At 41.0% G+C, this 19702-nt stretch overlaps 1 protein-coding gene across 2 annotated transcripts in view; it reads left to right on the forward strand.

The window, feature by feature from the left end:
- JPH4 (junctophilin 4) overlaps positions 1-19430 on the forward strand; it is a 33951-nt gene extending 14521 nt beyond the window's left edge. Inside the window, exons 4-6 of one of the 2 annotated variants that reach the window (XM_056526614.1) lie at positions 17283-17401; positions 17794-18185; positions 18312-19430. In XM_056526614.1, the coding sequence (XP_056382589.1) occupies positions 17283-17401; positions 17794-18185; positions 18312-18392 (592 nt within the window). In that variant the 3' untranslated portion in view covers positions 18393-19430. Of the gene's footprint in view, positions 1-12954; positions 14725-17282; positions 17402-17793; positions 18186-18311 lie in introns of those variants that run through there. The other variant, XM_056526632.1, reaches the window with a different exon arrangement.
- The last annotated feature ends 272 nt before the right edge of the window (positions 19431-19702 follow it).

Raw genomic sequence — 19702 nt, forward strand, 5'->3', positions numbered from 1 at the left:
GATCACTGTGTGCAGTGTTATAGGTCCCTATGGGAGCTATAACACTGCAAAAAAAAAAGTGGAAAAAAAAAAGTTAACAAAGGTAATTTAACCCCTTCCCTAATAAAAGTTTGAATCACCCCCCTTTTCCCATAAAAAAATAAATAAATGAAAATAAACATATGTGGTATCGCCGCATGGGGAAATGTCCGAACTATAAAAATATATCGTTAATTAAATTGCACGGTCAATGGCGTATGCGCAAAAAAAATTCCAAAGTGCAAAATAGCGTATTTGTGGTCACTTTTTATATCTTGAAAAAATTAATAAAAAGCGATCAAAAAGTCCGATCAATACAAAATTGGTCCGATCAATACTAAAAATGAGCTCTCATACCGGCCCGTATGCGGAAAAATAAAAAAGTTATAGGGGTTAGAAGATAAAAAATTTTTAACATATACATTCTCCTGCATGTAGTTATGATTTTTTTCCGAAGTACAACAATATCCAACCTATATAAGTAGGGTATCATTTTAACCATATGGACCTACAGAATAAAGAGAAGGTGTTATTTTTACCGAAAAATGCACTGCGTAGAAACGGCAGCCCCCAAATTTGCTAAATTACATTTTTCTTCAATTTTGTCACACAATAAATTTTTTTTCCGTTTCGCTGTCGATTTTTGGGTAAAATAACTACTGTCACTGCAAAGTAGAATTGGTGGCGCAAAAAATAAGCCATCATATGGAATTTTATGTGCAAAATTGAAAGCGTAATAATTTTTAGAAGGTGATGAGGAAACAATGAAAATGCAAAAACGGAGTCCTTAAGTTAAAAATAGGCTGAGTCCCTAAGGGGTTAAAGGGGTACTCCGGTGGAAAACATTTTTTTTTAAATCAACTGGTGCCAGAAAGTTAAACCGATTTGTAAATTACTTCTATTAAAAAAAATCTTTCCAGTACTTTTAAGCAGCTGCATGCTACAGAGGAAATTCTTTTCTTTTTGAATTTCTTTTTTGTCTTGTCCACAGTGCTCTCTGCTGACACCTCTGTCCATGTCAGGAATTGTCCAGAGCAGCATAGGTTTGCTGTGGGGATTTTCTCCTACCCTGGACAGTTCCTGATACGGGCATCAGGTGTCAGCAGAGAGCACTGTGCACAAAACAAAAAATAAATTCAAAAAGAAAATAATTTCCTCTGTAGCATACAGCTGCTAAAAAGTACTGGAAGTAATTTACAAATCTGTTTAACTTTCTGGCATCAGTTGATTAAAACATTTTTTTAAACCACCGGAGTACCCCTTTAAGAAGAGCATTTTCATGCACAGTGACCAGCAAACAAGATTTTAAACTATTATTTATATGCAAAATTGTTTCTCTTTGGTCATTTTATGAACTTATTTCTTGTGTATTTGCACCATACAGGTTCCACATGACTGCTTAAGGGTTATAAAAAGCATGCATTTTGGTCACAAAGCTGTGAAAATGTAAAAATGCTGTTTTTTCTTCTGTCCATGCAACATATAGTTTCACATGGCTGCATTAGAGTTATATAGAGTATGCATTTAGGTAGAAAGCTTTGCAAATGTAAAAATATGTATGCAAACCTCATGACAGGGGAGGTGGAGGAGAGGAGCTCATCATACTCCAGAGAAAATGCCCCCAGCCTCTCCCTATCAGAGAAATTCAGAAAGACTCATCACAGTAATACATAGATCAAAATGTATTTTACATATTAACACATTCATATTATTATGCATACAGGTCGTTGGGCACATTACTATACTGATTTAAATGGGTACTGTCACCAACTTTATTTTTTGATATGTTGTAGTACTTATGTACTACAACATATCTCTAATATACTTTTATTATTATTTTTTTCATTAAAAAGGTTTAATTTACATTTAAACCGGCTACTGAAAAAGGACTGATTTTTTAGTGGCAATCAGTCCTTTTTCAGTTAGGCTACACTTGCTCCCTGCCTGTCAATCAGACAGGTGGGAGCGAGCGCATTGGCTCCTCGGCCACTCCTCCCGCACATCGCCCACGCCACCTCGTTGCCGCCGCTGTCCCTGCACGCCCGCTGCCGGACTCTGCAGTAACTGCAAGTGTAAAGAGGGAACGGGGTATGCGGGGCGGGGGGGGGGGGGGGAGGGAACGGGCTAGCAAAAAAAAATAGGATGGTGGGAGCTACCCTTTCAGCATTTTTTTAATTTTCTTACTAATGACAGTAACGCTTTAATACATTTTTTTACATTGATCTGAGTTATCGGCACTCTATTACTACAGACTGCTGAGACTGCATGCAGTGAAGGTGTGCTAGTCGGATCAAAGGGGAGTACTAGACTACCGTTTGTGCTGTAAGTTGAGGAGGACTCTGCCACGGTGGGCTCTATCTGGTAGTGTTTTTTCCCGTTTTAGATGTTTTAAAGACCAGACAACGGCCCAAACAGCAATGTCTCATATTAGTTGTGGGTCCTGGCGGCTGATAGCGGACATTTCCCAAAGGCCTTATACCAAATATGTTAATTTATTTATTTTATTTGTAAAATTGGAAAGGGGAGGGGGGGTGTTCATTTATATTTTTAAACACATTTTTTTTTTTACACTTATTTGCAAGCAATCATTAGATTGCTTTTACTGTCCATTGTTGCTATTGCATAGCACTGTATAGTGATTTTGGCACTCTCCTTTTACAGTCTGACCTTATCCAGACTGTATTAATAGAGCATATAATCAGCAGCAATAGGTAGAGGGGGGCACTTCGGACTTAATTCATTCCTCCCCCACAATACTGATCACGACTGTAGGCTTCAGATGCTGTGATCAGCATTGATCACTGCATCTAAAGGGTTTATAATGGACATTGGCGCACAGTGTTAAGTTCCAGATGTTTTTTTTTTTTAAATATAAGTGAGCCCCTTCCCTAATAAAAGGTGAATGTCAGAATGTGTGGGCAGCAGAATGGAGGGATTTGTGAGCCATATACAGAAGCTAGACACATAAAAAGACACAAAGAATCTGCATGACCTAGTAAAAACATACTGTATATAATGTTTTTTTTTCTGTGATATGACAGGTAAGTTTTAAAAATCGACTGGATTTTAAAAAACTGCGCTAATTAAAAAAAATTATACAGTACTTGGTCTCAGGGGTGTATAACTACTACATATCCTAATACCATAGAGATAGCTGCTGTATGCAGATGGAGCTCAATGAGGAGGGGTCTTTCACAGAATGTTAGCTGAACCAGGACTGACTACTTCTTCTGACACATTAAAGGGGTACTCCGGCCCTAAGACATCTTAGATGTCTGATTGGGGGGGTCCTGCCGCTGGGGACCCCTGCAATCTCTCATGCAGCACCCACCTGTCTCAGCTGCAAGAAGCGATCGCTCATGACCCCGGGGCCGGAGTATCGTGATGCCATGCCCACCTCCTCCTGCCCCCTCAATGCAAGTCTATGGGAGGAGGCGTGACAACCAATAAAAAACTACAGATCATTACACAAAAAATTAGCTCTCTTACAGCCCTGTATACAGAAAAATGAAAAAGTTATAGGGGTCAGAATAGGGCAATTTTAAACATACTCATTTTGTTTAACCCCTTAAATGGGTACTCTGGCCCTATCCAAAGGACAACCTGGTAAGGACCAAGGGCGTCCCTGTACGCCCGTGGGAATGCTGTTCCCCGCCGCTCGCCGGGCAGGGACTGGGATGCCTGTTGAAATCCCTGGGGGGTGGGAGGGATCCTGAGATCGTCGATTTGCGGCGATTCCGGGTCAATCGGGTCCCAAGTGACCCGGAAAAAAAAGGGTGATAGGTGCCCTCCGACACGGCACCTATCACCCTATGGCAGCAGGAGTGAGGTGGCACGTTACTGGCCGACGAATCAGGACGCCTGCTGTGGGGGTGTCACTAACAGCACCTGCTCCGCCCCTATTCCAGAGGGCGAGAGCGGGTGGCGGGAGTGTGTACCTGGACTGGAGGCCCCCTATCCCTGGCATCGGTGGCAGGATCGGGGCCCCCAAAGCGGAGACAGTGGAAGCAGTTGCAGGAGGATCCAGTGTGTGCGCAGCAGCAGGAGGTAAGGCTGGCCTCCTGCTGTTGCTTAGCAACAACTCCCAGCATAAACAAAAGGGAATGCTGGGAGTTGTTGTTATGCAACAGCAGAAAACACTACTACAACCACCAGCATGCCCTTTGGTAGTTTGTGCATGCTGGGGGTTGTAGTTATACAACAGCTGGAGGCACATTTTTTCTATGAAAAAGTGTGTCTCCAACAATTGCATAACTACAACCCCCAGCATGCAAAAACTACCAAAGGGCATGCTGAGAGTTGCAGTAGTGTGCCTCTAGCTGTTGCATAACTACAATTCCCAGAATGCCCTTCGGCTGTAAGTGCATGCTGAGAGTTGTAGTTTTACTACTGTACAACACTGAGTTTGTTACTACACTGAGACTGTACATGCTGGGAGTTGTATTTTTCGAACATCTGGAGGCACACAGGTTGCGAAACACTGAGTTAAGTAACAAACTCTCAGTGTTTTGCAACCAATGTGCCTCCAGCTGTTGCATAACTACAACTCCCAGCATGTATGGTCTGTCAGTGCATGCTGGGAGTTGTAGTTTTGCAATAGCTGAAGGTTTGCGGCAAATTTTCTACCACAGCTCAAACTCCCAGCGAGAAACTCGCTGTAAACCCCCTCCCATGTGAATGTACCCTAAAAACACTACACTACACTACACCTACACAAAATAAAAAGTAAAACACTACATATACACACCCTTACACAGTCCCCCCCCTCCCCCAAGTAAAAATAAAAAACGTCTTATGCAGCGTTGTTTCCAAAACGGAGCCTCCAGCTGTTGAAAAACAACAACTCCCAGTATTGCCGGACAGCCACTGACTGTCAAGGCATGCTGGGAGTTTTGCAACAGCTGGAGACACCCTGTTTGGGAAACACTGGCGTAGGGTATTTTGGTGGCGGAAGCAAATCCCCAATTTAGGGCTCAAATGCGCATGGCGCTCTCTCGCTTTGGATGCCTGTCGTATTTCAAGGCAACAGTTTAGTGCCAAATATGGGGTATTTGCATACTTGGGAGAAATTGTGTTACAAATTTTGGGGGGCTTTTTCTCCTTTTACCCCTTATGAAAAGGTAAAGTTGGGGTTTACACCAGCATGTTAGTGCAAAAAAATTTCCATTGGGCTTTTGGAGAGAGAATGTGTCTGAAATTGTAGGCCACGTGTGGTGCCAGAACAGTGGACCCAACCCCCACATGTGACCCCATTTTGGAAACTACACCCCTAACGGAATGTAATAAGGGGTGCAGTGAGCATTTATACCATTTAATGGTAACACCAGTGAAAAAAAATCTAATTTTTCATTTTCATGTCCAACTTTAGTAGAAATTTTCAAACATCTGTGGGTTGTTAAGGCTCACTATACCCCTTGCTACATTGCTTGAGGGGTGTAGTTTCCAAAATAGTATGCCATGTTTTTTTTTGCTGTTCTGGCACCCTAGTGGCTTCCTAAATGCGACATGCCCCCCAAAAACCTTTTCAGCAAAATTTGCTTTCCAAAAGCCAAATGTGGCTACTTCCATTCTTAGCATTGTAGTTCGCCCGCAGTGCACTTGACATCCACACATGGGGTATTTCCATACTCAGAAGAGATGGGGTTACAAATTTTGGGGGGCATTTTCTCCTATTACCCATTGTAAAAATTTCAAATTTGGGGGAAAACCAGCATTTTAGTGACATTTTTTAAAATTAATTTACACATCCAACTTTAACGAAAAGTCATCAAACACCTGTGGGGTGTTAATGCTCACTGTATCCCTTGTTACGTTCCTTGAGGGGTGTAGTATCCAAAATAGTATGCCATGTGTTTTTTTTGCTGTTCCAGCACCATAGGGGCTTCTTAAATGTGACATGCCCCTCAAAAACCATTTCAGAAAAACTCACTCTCCAAAATCCTAATGTCATTCCTTCCCTTCTGAGCCCTCTAGTGCACCCACAGAGCACTTTACATTCACATATGAGGTATTTCCTCACTTGAGAGAAATTGGGTTACACACTTTGGGGGGCTTTTTCTCCTTGTATCCCTTGTAAAAATTCAAAAACTGGGTCTACAAGAACATGTGTAAAAAATGTAGATTTTGAATTTTTCCCTTCACTTTTCTGCTATTCCTGTGAAACACCTAAAGGGTTAACATACTTTCTGAATGTCAATTTGAATACTTTGAGGGGTGCAGTTTTATAATGGGGTCATTTATGGGGTATTTCTAATATAAAGGCCCCTCAAATCCACTTCAATGCTGAACTGGACCCAGAAAAATTAAGATTTTGAAAACTTTGTGAAAAATTTGAAAATTGCTGCTGAACTTTGAAGCCCTCTAATGTCTTCCAAAAGGGGGGAACTTCGGACTCCATTTTAATTCATTCCTCCCCCACAATAGTGATCACGATGAGTCGACTGTAGGCTTCAGATGCTGTGATCAGCATTGATCACGGCATCTAAAGGGTTTATAATGGACATTTGCGCACAGTGTTAAGTTCCAGATGTTTTTTTTTATATAAGTGAGCCCCTTCCCTAATAAAAGGGGGTACATGTAATAACATGCCCCTTCCTGAGCAGTGAATATTAATAAAAAGACAATTTATAAAAAAAAAAGAAAAAAAAAGAATGGCCTTCCCCATATAAATGGGGTTTTTTTTCTCACAAGCTTCCTGGAGTATAACAATTGTAATTGCTGTGCAGACAAAACTGCAGAAATATTTTATTGTTAATGCTCTAAGTGCTTTGCTGCCAAGAAAAAACATAAGATCAATGATAATGTTTGAGAGAAGAGAACTGTATGGTCAGGTGGAGGTATAATTCCTTGGAGACAAATTACGGATCAAAAGGACATTTCTTTAGATTGCACTGAAGGCACTGCCTGATAATTTGGTGTACCCATTATTTTAAACATGAAATTAATTTGGGAACACTGACCATTTATGGGAAAAGCTTCTAGCTAATGTTTATACATACAACATCACACTAAGGCTCCAATATTACCAACCCAAAACAGACCTGTGACCACAATGCAGCAAATAATCCCAGTGTACCTAAATGCTACATAACACCATATGATGAATCACTAAACAATGTATAAGGTGTAGTCTGGCTGCAGAACAATAGTTATAAATGTAAATAAATATAAGGTGCTATATACTACAGGCTTGTGAAGTGCATGTGCAGAAAGATAGCCACTCGGAGTCCATTGTTCTGTCTGTATAGATGCCGGGACTGCCTACATCTCAGTGTGGGGGATAGCTGACCCCACGCGTTCCTCCTCCAGCAACCAAGGCTTCCTCAGGAGTGAATGACAGCTCTCATAATCTGTCTTTTATATCTTACAAATTATCAACATCTGTTAATTACCTGTATTAGTATTCTTATGTGGTCTTGTGTTGTCCGCGGCGGTGGAACTAATCAGCCGGAAACGTTGGATATCACATGATATGTATGGGCGTCACGTAATACAAGTGTGATAGCCTGGGGGAGTAGGGTATATGGGGTGTAGCTGCGCGGTGACTAAAGGGTGTCTGGTTAACCCTTTCTATTCGTGACGCCAGGGTGAAGGCTCCTCTGTAATGCTTGTCCTACTGCCACCCTTCCCAAGAGCGATAGGGAGGTATAGAATAATTGAATGTCCACAACCGGAGAGTTTGCTGAAAACAGTCAGAACTTTACTGAAGATTTTATGCAAGCTTCATAACCGGAACAGTCTCTATACATGCAAAGTCTCTTAGAGATTGACAGTGGTTGGGACCTTAAGCATTTTAGAGTCCATAGACTCTGTTCCACTGGATTTAGGGGATTTAGTTTCGGTCCAGTAGTCACGCTAACTTTAGCGGGGATTAGTTTAGAACTCACTGTTTCATTTAGGCTGAGGCCGGTAGGTTTTCTGGCCTAGCGTGTCTTTGAAAGTTGCGCAGATCCCTCCTGCTAGTCCGGCATCCACGAGAGCAGCAACCAAAGAGAGCGATCATTGGCTACAGCTCCCTTATATGGGCAGGATCTGAACTAGAGCTAATTGGTCCAATACTTCTGTCAATCACCTTTACATAGAGTTATGGGTAAACATGTGACCCAAGGACCTCCAAAGGTCCTCCAACATACCATAGAGGAATTAACATAGTCACATGACCGAAGGTTCTGCGACGCTAACAAGGTAAGCATACTATACATTATATTAAATATACACATTATTAAATATGTACACATAAACATTACAAAATTAGAAAAGAAGAGAGGCGACTAGGGGCTGTCCCACCTCAGGGACCCTACCTGAGCGTAGTAACTCTGACTTTGGGGACCACTATACAGGGTACGGTATGCAATACGGTACCGGGACACCACACAAGCCTGAGACTAGGTGAATGATATGAAAACGAGGCAACCACTGTATACTTGAGCTGACTTTTGCTTTTATTTAACTTTTGGGCTTTGCTGTTTCTGAACATCTGAGGGGGGTGTGGTGAGGCAGTCTAGCAGGATAACTGTCTGGCTGGATTGATAGGGGTGGTATTTCCTTATCACACTCAGGTCATAATGTTCCCAGTGTCTAAAATTCTCTACCAGACCTCCCACAGTCCTTGGACAAGCACAGTGATGAGGGTGCTGATCTACGGTTGATGGTGGTAGTAGTTCCCCTAGGGCATTCCCTGTGTAGTGTCTCCTAGCTGGTGTAAGGTGGTGTGCCCTTAATGCTGTGGTGCAGAATGATAGGAGAATTGCGTAATGGTGAACAAATATTTTGTTTACTTTTTTTACAGTATAAGATAGTGGTAACACAGGCTTAACATGCATTTTTAACAATAAGCTTTCAGCAGTCCTCAAATAGCAATAATTTACCCAAATAAAAATACCTAAAACCTAATTGTGAGGTTTACAACAGAATGTACAGAAATTCCCAGACGTGTTGTGCAGATCTTTGAAAAATTCTGAAATATGAGCCAAGTTGCAATGTCAAGCCATAAGCCTAAAAGGCCTAGTCACGGCTGTAAGGGTTTATTCACACGACAGAATTTCTGCTTGCGTAAATCCGCTTGTGAAATTCCGCCTCAAATGAAAGCCCAAAAGACTTCTATGGGATTCCGCACTCCAATTCACACTTCTAAATTTCTGCATTCCGCAAGCCAGAAACCACCCAAGGAAGCAGAATTGGGGAGGAAATTCTGCCGCGTGAATAAAGAGTCTTGTGGAATTCTGCCTCAAATGCAAGCCCAATAGACTTTTATGGAATTCTACACTACTGAATTTCTGCATGCGGAATTTACGCACCAATTCCGCACAAGCCAGAAACTACTTAAGGAGGTGGAAGCGGAATTGGTGCGGAAATTCCGCCCGTGTGAATAGACCCTAAGGCCCCTTTGCTGACATTTCTTCACACAGAGTTCTTATTTTTGTCTTATACAGAGTGTGAAATATGCCTGAGCTCAAGTCACTAAGTGACTACACTCAACTAAAGAGGGGGCTAGGCTAGGACTATGTTTTATCTCCGTTCCAGGTTTTTAGTTATTTATATAAATCATGCACCAGACATAGCAATATGTATATAAGCATTAAAGTTTCAGCTACTATATAACTGCACTCCAGCAGCACTCTATACATGGAGGGACATACAAATAGAACTGTGTAGGTAAGGGAAGAGTCTGAGAGGAAGGATTTGATTAGTGATAATCCTGTAGTTAAAGGGGAACTCCGGTGAAAAACTTTTTTTTTTTCAAATCAACTGGTGCCAGAAAGTTAAACAGATTTGTAAATTACTTCTATTAAAAAATCTTAATCCTTCCTGTACTTATTAGCTGCTGAATACTACAGCCGAAATTATTTTCTTTTTGAAACACAGAGCTGTCTGCTGACATCATGAGCACAGTGCTCTCTGCTGACATCTCTGTCCATTTTAGGAACTGTCCAGAACAGCATATGTTTGCTATGGGGATTTCTTTTACTCTGAAAAGTTCCTAAAATGGACAGAGATGTCAGCAGAGAGCACTGTACTCATGATGTCAGCAGACAGCTCTGTGTTTCAAACGGAAAAGTATTTCCACTGTAGTATTCAGCAGCTAATAAATACAGGAAGGATTAAGATTTTTTTAATAGAAGTAATTTACAAATCTGTTTAACTTTCTGGCACCAGTTGATTTAAAAGAAAAAAGGTTTTCACCGGAGTACCCCTTTAAAGGGGTTATCCAGGAAAAAACTTTTTCTTTTATATATCAACTGACTGCAGAAAGTTAAACAGATTTGTAAATTACTTCTATTAAAAAATCTTAATCTTTCAGTACTTATGAGCTGCTGAAGTTGAGTTGTTCTTTTCTGTCTAAGTGCTCTCTGATGACACGTGTATCGGGAACTGCCCAGTTTAGAAGCAAATCCCCATAGCAAACCTCTTCTACTCTGTGCAGTTCCCGAGACAAGCAGAGATGTCAGCAGAGCACTGTTGCCAGAAAGAAAACAACAACTCAACTTCAACAGCTGATAATTATTGAAAGGATCAAGATTTTTTAATAGAAGAAATTTACAAATCTCTAACTTTCTGGAGCCAGTTGATATATAAAAAAAAGTTTTTTTCCTGGAATACCCCTTTAAGTTAAGACCTCTAGGGATCCTGACATTAATGTTTTTTTGGGTGATCCAGTGCCGCTACTGCACTGGTGTCTCTGTTGGAAGTGCCCCAATGACATTACTGTACACTGGAAGCCACAGTCAATCACTGCCTCAGCAGTCATCTGTATTTGCCCTTGCATGGGACCTCTGAGGCCAGTATGTAGCACTATATATATTGACTCTGAAGCAATGGTGGCAGTGGACTTGAAGCGTGCGGGTTAAGTATGGGTGTATTTTTTATTCTCCCACCCTCCCCTGCCAAAAGGCAATTTTTTATTAGCCCAGGAAACACCTTTAATCATTTAATTTCACTAGAACACAGAGTTGTGGACTTTTCTGCCCTAGTACACTATGTTGACACTGACCTTGCTTCTGCCCTAAACTAGTAGACATAATCGCATTAGCTCCCTTTTACTTTTAGACCACCCACGATGGTGCCTTTAATCCCATCTCTGACCTAGACTACCAGGGATACTGTTTATAACCCTATTCTACCCTAGGGGACTGTGGTAGTAATTCCTTCTTGGACCTTGACCACCAGGGTTACAAGCATCATCCCCTAACTGCCTAGACCCTTAAAGATGTTACCATAAACCCATTAGCTATCTTAAAGGAGAAGTCTTGTGCAGAACTATTTTCTGCCATTATGCGCGGGCAGTCAGAATATAAAACAACTAAAGGGACTCACCTATCAGTGCTTCCTCAGTGTCCCAGTATCGTCACTCCATCCCTCCGCTGCCATCTTCTTTCTGATTCCCCATGGTTAACGCGTCATACTGTGGCTCAGCTAGTCGCCGGCCACAACGATGTCTCGCCTCAGCTGGCTATAGGCTGAGCGGCAGTGGGATACATTAAGCCCCAGCAACTGAGGAGGGACATCGCTGACCATGGGTAACCAGGAGGAAAACCGCAGCAGAGGGCTGGAGCTGCGATACCGTGACACCGAGGGAGAAGCAGAGTCTCATTTGTTGTTTTATATTTTGGCAGCCCGGGCATTTGTTATTAAAGGAGATATCTCATGCAGAACTATTTTTTGCATGAGATATCTCCTTTAACTCTAAGATCTAAATGATGCTTTATTACAAGATCTTATAAAGAAGTAATTGCTTCTCAATTGTTGCACTTAAGCATCCGCACTATGCAAATAGTACAGTGTGTTGTGGTAAGAAACATTTATTTTAATGTCCGCTACATCTGGATTTTAAAACATACAGCAATATAAAACATACATTCTGGATCACCTGCTTTAGGGTATTTTCACAGGGTCAAAAACAACTCAAAGGAAACCACCTCAAAATAAGTTTGGAATTTGCTGGCTTTCCATTCTTTTTTATTGCAGCTCCCAACGATTTCAACGTGACCTTCCATGCAAAAAAAAAAAAAAAAAAAAAAAAAAAAGATGTCCTTTCTTTTTTAGCATGGTTTTTCAATCACATTTTTTAACATTCTCCATTGAAACTGTGTGTTTTTATGTGGTTTTTGTTACAGTATTTGTCCTTAACAATATACCTTTAGGGGAAGGTCACGCACAGTTCTGCACAGCAGGAAATGCTGCGTATTCTCCTAAGAGCAGACACACAAGGCTACCTGCGGCAGCCCTGTGTGTGCAGTGAGGTTTAGAGGCGGGGCCAGGATGTCACAATCATCTTGGTGTGCTGGCCCCACCTCCAAACTTCACTGCACACACAGGGCTGTCGCCAGGTAGCCCTGTGTGTCTGCTCATAGCAGAATATGCAGTGTATTTCCCGCTGCACGGGATAAAATACGATGCGTATACACTATGTGTGAGGGTTTAGATGTCTAACTGCCTAGATACAATTACTTAGATTGAACATCATTTACAATCTATGTTATTTCTCAATATTAATGTGGATAAATGTTAAATGGAAACATGCGTAAGGCATTATGCTAGTCTTTCCATACTTAGCTTTTGTGCAGATTAAATATAATTTTCTGTACATGTTAAAAAACTTATAGATTATAGACAAAATATAACTAGAAGTTAAGGTTTGTAGCAAAATGATTTCATCAAGTGTAAAAGATCTCCATCAGATTTGTATCTCTGGTTTTAGTAAGGGAGTTGTCTGAGATTAGCAAAATGGCAAAATTTTTTCTAAAACAGTGCTATTCTTGTCCTTAGGGTGTGTCTATGTCTAAAGCTGCAATACCAACCATAGTCTATAACCAGGAATGGGGCTGTTTCTATTGATCTAATCTTAGACAATCCTTTTAATTACACAATTGTTATTTGAGTGGGACACATGCATGTAAGTTTTATGTGCACTCATTTTAAGACTTGTTTTCCACACAGGTTTTTCTCTGGCAGTTTTTGAGCCACCGTCAGAGGTGAATCCAGCAGGAAGGAGAAGTATAAGTATTTTATTCATATTTCCCATTCTTTTTGAACACATCCTATGGCTTTGGCTCAAAAATAGTGTTGAGCGGCATAGGCCATATTCGAATTCACAATATTTCGCGAATATATGGACGAATATTCGTCATATATTCGCAAAATTCGCAATATTCGCGGCCTTTTTTTACTATGTGCCATAAAATTCGTATGCGCATTCACCATATAATTTGCATGTGCAATATCGCGTGATAAAAGAGCTAAAAGAAGGGAGGAATCAATATGCACGAAAATGCGCATTCGCAAATGCGAATTTTCAGACGCCCGCCAAAATGTATTGTCCAGCAAATTCTCTGTTTGCTACCATATAACAATAATTATAGATGCCAATCTGTATCTGGCATAACATAAATATAAAGACTTCAATGAACAGCGGTTGTCTCCAATGGAATAAACATTTAAATTGGATTACTGTATTCCATTATGGATATTTACTAGGCCATGTTATTTGTTACTTCTTGCACATACTGTTATGTTATTTAACATATATTCTCACAGCTCATCACCATATCTGCAATGATTTATATATTTTACAAGGATAACTTGCTTGTCCAAGTGCTGCTGGCAAGACTCCAAGATACTGAAAGGATATTGTTCTCCCTTTTATTTTACATTTAGCCAGGAGCAAATTGCAAGCAAGCATAAATTACCTGGAAAAGCATTATGGTGTTATCTACTCTTTTTTTTATATTTGTATTTTATTGACAGTATAATGAAATCACTTACTGAACAGTCCTACACTTGACACATTGAAGGGAAAGAAGCTACTGAAGAAATGATGGAACATAGAAATCTAAGAATACATTTAAATGGGGATAAGCCTGTAGGGTGGTTGAGGAGCCATGTTGTCTATGTATACAATGATGCAAGTGCCGATGGCTTTTCATTGTTCTGATCCAGTTCAGACCTAAGAGATCACATTTTCTGGGGCTATCCTATAGATATTCTATCTATGTTATAGTCCTGGAGAATGTAGAAAGAAGGTGGCCGTGGATTGTGGGCTCAAAACTGGTGCAATCGGCGCTCTTCTCCGGTAGGATGGATAGCTTCTCTCCGTCACAAAGGAGGGGAAGCGGTAGATAAAACAAAAGATTGTTCTTTTATTGCATAAAAGCACAGTGTAAAACAGGTACCAAAATTGACGACGCGTTTCTAGGGGCATGACCTCCTCTTTGTCAGGTCATAAACTCCTTTATATACCATTCTTAACCCCTTAAGGACCACAGGTTTTTCCATTTTTGCACTTTCATTTTTTCCTCATCACCTTCTAAAAATCATAACGCTTTCAATTTTGCACCTACAGACTCATATTAGGGCTTATTTTTTGCACCACCAATTGTACTTTGTAATGCCATCAATCATTTCACCACAACATTTACGGCGAAACCAGAAAAAATATATTTGTGGAGCAAAATTGAAAAAAATAAAATAAAAAAACATTTTGTAACATTTGGGGGCTTCTGATTCTACACAGTGAACTTTTCAGTAAAAATTACTCCATATACCGTATTTATCGGCATATAACACGCACTTTTTAGGCAAAAATTTTTAGCCTAAAGTCTACCTGCGTGTTATACGCCGATAAGCCACTGCAGTTCAATGATTTAAAGCGGGCGCTTTAAATCAATGAACTGCAGCGGCTTTGCAGGTGCAGAGACCGCCAGCGCTGCCGGATTCTCTACCCCTGCCGGCCCTTCTCTCCCCCTGGCTATCGGCGCCGCTGCCCGTTCTCTCCCCCTGACTATCGGTGCCGGCGCCCCATTGCTGGCGCCGATAGCCAGGGGGAGAGAAGCGGCGCCGGCAATGGGGCAGCGGCGCCGACAGCCAGGGAGAGAGAAGGGGCAGCGGCACCCATTGCCGGCGCCGCTGCCTCCCCCCCATCCCCGGTTGCATAATTACCTGTTGCCGGGGTCGGGTCCGCGCCGGCACCGATAGTCAGGGGGAGAGAACGGGCAGCGGCGCCGATAGCCAGCGGGAGAGAAGCCGGGGCAGCAGGGCTCTAGACCCCAGGAAAGGCAGGGGGAGAGAAGCGGGCAGCGACGGCCTCTCTCCCGCTGCCTTTCCTGGGGGTGTATCGTGGGAAAACACACACACGCACTCTCATTTTACCATGGATATTTGGGTAAAAAACTTTTTTTACCCAAATATCCTTGTTAAAATGAGGGTGCGTGTTATAGGCCGGTGCGTGGTATACCCCGATAAATACGGTATTTATTCTGTAGGTCCATACTGTTACAAGGATACCCAATTGATATAGTTTTTTTTATTTTACTACTTTTAAAAAAAATTATAACTACATGCACCAAAATTAAAATGTTTAAAATAGTCCTCTTCTGGCCCCTATAACTTTTTATTTTTCCGTATACAGAATGGTGTGAGGGCTCAATTTTTGCGCCGTGATCTGAAGTTTTTATCAATACCATGATTGTTTTGATCAGACTTTTTGATCACTTTTTATAAATTTTTTCAGGGTATATAAAGTGACCAAAAATACGCAATTTTGGACTTTGGATTTTTTTTTTACGTGTATGCTATTGACGGTGTGGTTTATTTATTATAATTTTTATAGTTCGGACATTTACACACGTGGCGATACCACATATGCATATTTTTATTTTTGTTAACATATTTTTTTTATGGGAAACTTTTATTTAGGAAGGGGTTAAATCACATTTATTCACTTTTTTTTATTTTTATTTTTTACTATTTTTACACTTTTTTTTTTAGCCCCCATAGGGGACTTTTACTTGCAATCCTTTGATTGCATACACTGTTCAATGCTATGCCATAGCATAGCATTGATCAGTGTAATCTGTGCTCGATTGCTCCAGCCTAGATTTCAGTCTTGGAGCAATCAAATGATGATTGGACTGCGCCTCCCGCTGTCCTTTCAGCTGTTCGGAATGCCGCGATTTTACTGCAGCAGTCCCAAACAGCTCCGCTTCGCTAACCGGCATTGATTTCAGATTTTTTTAGATGCCGCAATCAACTTTGATCGCGGCATCTAATGGGTTAATACCAGACATCAGCCCAATCGGCCAGTATTAGCCGCAGATCCTGGTTGCTGATAGCAACCGGAACCCAGCAGATATGAAGCGCACTCAGCTTCTGAGCGCGCTTCACATTATGGGAGCCAGACCGTGGTCATTAAGGGGTTAATACTATTGTCACTGGGTATCTATTTTAATGAAATGGCTTATCCAACCTCTGCCAAACATCGGTTAGAAAAATTATACTGATAATCTGATGATCAATAATTGGGGAGAAGTTTTGTTTGTCTGGTGGACAGCTTTATGGTAGCCATGGCACTAGGCAGGTAGTGTAAATATTGCTATAAATATTGTAAATATTGCTATTGCTATAGTGTATATAAACAACATATACCCTGAGGTTTCTTGAACCCTTATCAGTGGTTTGGTAGAACAAGAAGTGTCACTTTAAATATAATCCTTGAATTTTTCATTCTGATCATTAAGGGTCATATTAAACAATGAGATCATGGGCCAGACAGACCAATAATCACCCTTATAATAAGGCCAGCTTGATTAAAAATCATTCTTTGTCGGCCACACATCTTCCTGTGTAACATGTGTGGCCAATGAATGACAAAAATAAAGGGCTGTGCAAATGTTCCAGTAAATGTTGGTGTAACCCTTCCCGTCTGATACCGAGCTATGTAATAGTATCAGGCAGGAGTTGGGTAGGGTAATACATCCTTAAGTCTTAAACCAAGCATAGACTCAAGGCCCATTAACACTATAAAAATTGAGCTCAGAAATTCTGGTGCAGCAGCCTCCCATTGTTTTTAATTGGATTCTGGCGCATCATGCACCCTGCAGAATTTCATGGCAGAAAATTTAGCATCTGAAATTTATTTCCGATAAAAGAATGAACATAATGGTCTGTGCCTATGGTATGCATGCCCTTGTCTAGAAGAATAAGCTATAAGTGAAGTTGAGGGAAAGAACAGTTGTTACTTAGATATAGCACTTGTGTTGTTTGATTGGGTAATGGGATATAACAATCCTAGATGGAGGTTTGTGGGGTTTATAAATGCAGGGTTTCAGCTATATGCATAAAAATTGGACAATACCATTTTTCCCATTTACTGTTTCATATTCTACATGAATATAAAAGCACACACTGAGTACTGTCAGAGTAAATCAGTCTTTGATCGTCTTTTAATCTTCCCTCCTGATGTGTTTCTTTATGTGTCTTTTGCTTGTCAGTGCTGCTGATGCTCATCTTCAAGCTGATTCTGCTTCTGTAGCTGCACAACAGGCACTGGAAGCATCTCGTACTGCTCGAATCCTCTCTCATGACCTGGAGGAACTGCTGGAGACACCAAGTGAGCACATAATCAAGTGAAATACACTTGCATGCACACAGAAAATATTTGGACGCACTAGCTAGGAAAGGTTGTAAATGGACCAGTTCCCCTTGGCCATGTTTATAAATCAGTGCGTATAAAGGTTCCAGTCTGGTAAGTTCAGCTGAGCAAACATTGAAAGTGTATGAAATTTAACCTAGAGAAATATGGGGATCACTAGAGACATCCATTCGACTTAGTAGATAATTGTCTTAGAAATACTATTACAAACTTTCATATCTGCATTTTCAAAGTTGGATATTCTTCATAATGGGAAGATACCAGGAGCACTACATATGTGTGTATATATATGTTGACAAGGGAATATTTGATTTATTTTTATTACTTAAAACATGTCTTTGTCTTCACAGGCTCACAATGTGTACAGGATGAAGAGGAGCACAGTGTTGAAGGCGATATGCCTTGGCTTAGGCAGTGTCCCCCTGAAATGTGTAATGACGGAACACCTTTGTCTGACCAAACCCCAGAACCAAGCTTGCCTCCCAGCCACCCTGACACTCCCCCTGGTCTGTTATGCAGCCATCTTAGAGACGGGACTCCATGCCCCCCCATCCAGGAAGAAGATTCTCCTTCCCAGTTGGGAACCCCAGCACATGTTGCTGATAACCCAGTGGAACAAGAAACCACTGAATCCATGCCTGAAAAAGAACTTAATAACCCTTCACCCAGCATAGAATGCATGGAAGAACCAGTGGCTACAGAGGGGGCACATGAGTCCCCCCCAAAACCTCGTATGCAAATGGTGAGATTTCCAGTGGATCTGAGATTTGTTGTGTTTATTGCGCTCTCTTTCTGCTTTTTCTCCATCTGTGTATACTTTTCTCTTTATGTTTCTCTCTCTGATATTAATCTTCCTCTTGTCCTCCAGGATGCTGACCCTCTTGTGGTGGCTGTCGTGCTGTTTCTTGATGTTTCGCTCGCATTCCTCATCTCGTATTTTCTGACATGAGATGAAAAAGTGTTCTTTCACAACACTCTCTCACAAAGTCTCTCCTATCTGTCTCTCCTTCTCTACCTCTCTACCCCTAATGTTTACATGAAAAGGGCTTTTCTCTCTTCCTTTCTCTTGTCTCCCATCGTAACCTTTTGTCTCATACTGTTACAACCTCGTCATCTTTCTCTTTTGCTGGCAACACATCTAGATCTGACTTTTTACCCCACCAACTGTTTCTGTCAAAAAGGTCACACAACTGATAAAACCAATTGCAGAAATCCAGTTTAGGGGTAGAGCACTGCAAATTTGTCACCTGGATGATCAGTCCCCATTCATATGTGTTAGTGTGGCCATAAGCTAGACTATTTTTTTATTCTTCTAGACAGTGGTCAGATTTTGATCATACTAGTTGAGGTCACACATGGCACAAAGCCACACGCTTGGCACATGTTGAACAAATTGCCTGATGAAAACCTTTGATTGTGTCGCCAGCTTGAATATTAGTAGTTCCATCAATCCTGATATAAAAAAAAAAAAATGGACTATGACTGTTGAAACTCTTCTACCAATTGTGTTCCTTTCTTCTGTACTGTTTTCTGCATTTCTTCCTCTTCTCTTCCTATTAAGTATGCTTTCAAGGAATGTGATGATCCTGTTCAGTATTTTTGCAGCGTTTATTTTTCATTGCGGTAGAATTTTGCACCTAACTCATTCCTTCAACAGCCTCAAAATCCATGCACCATGGATATGCTCTCCCCTTGCCTGCATCACTCCTTTTTTCAGATCCTTTTCCAGTGCTTCCCCTCTCGCCATGCATCTTATTGACTTCTGTATGTCTTGCCATATTGCCTGAACCCTTGCTTTAAACTATCGCCTATTTATCTCCTTAAATTGCCTTGTGCCCGTTGCCTCATGCTTTCTGCCCCTTTTCAGAGCATGCACTCCACTCCTATTTTTGTAGCAGTATTTTGCCTATGACTGAACCTGAAAGATGCAAAAAAATAATATAATTTAAAATAAAGCTAAATTAATAAAACTATAAAATGTTTTAAAGTGAAATATTTTTTGTCCTTTGTATAAACATTAGGAGTTCATATGGTTATAGGTATGAAATGCCCCTTATAGAATTAATGAATTGGCATACATTACCCATAATATAGGATCTCAGTGTAACATAATGTATATCCCACATAATAGATTTATTTATACTGTATGCCTCTGTATAAGACATCGGCGCATGATGCAGTGCAGGCGCTGATGACGCCACTAGTCAATGTGGAGAAGGAAGGAGGGATTCGTATGTACTGAGCAGGAGATCACTATGT

The sequence above is a fragment of the Hyla sarda genome, chromosome 1 (assembly GCF_029499605.1).
Source record: "Hyla sarda isolate aHylSar1 chromosome 1, aHylSar1.hap1, whole genome shotgun sequence".
Taxonomy (NCBI): Eukaryota; Metazoa; Chordata; class Amphibia; order Anura; family Hylidae; genus Hyla; species Hyla sarda.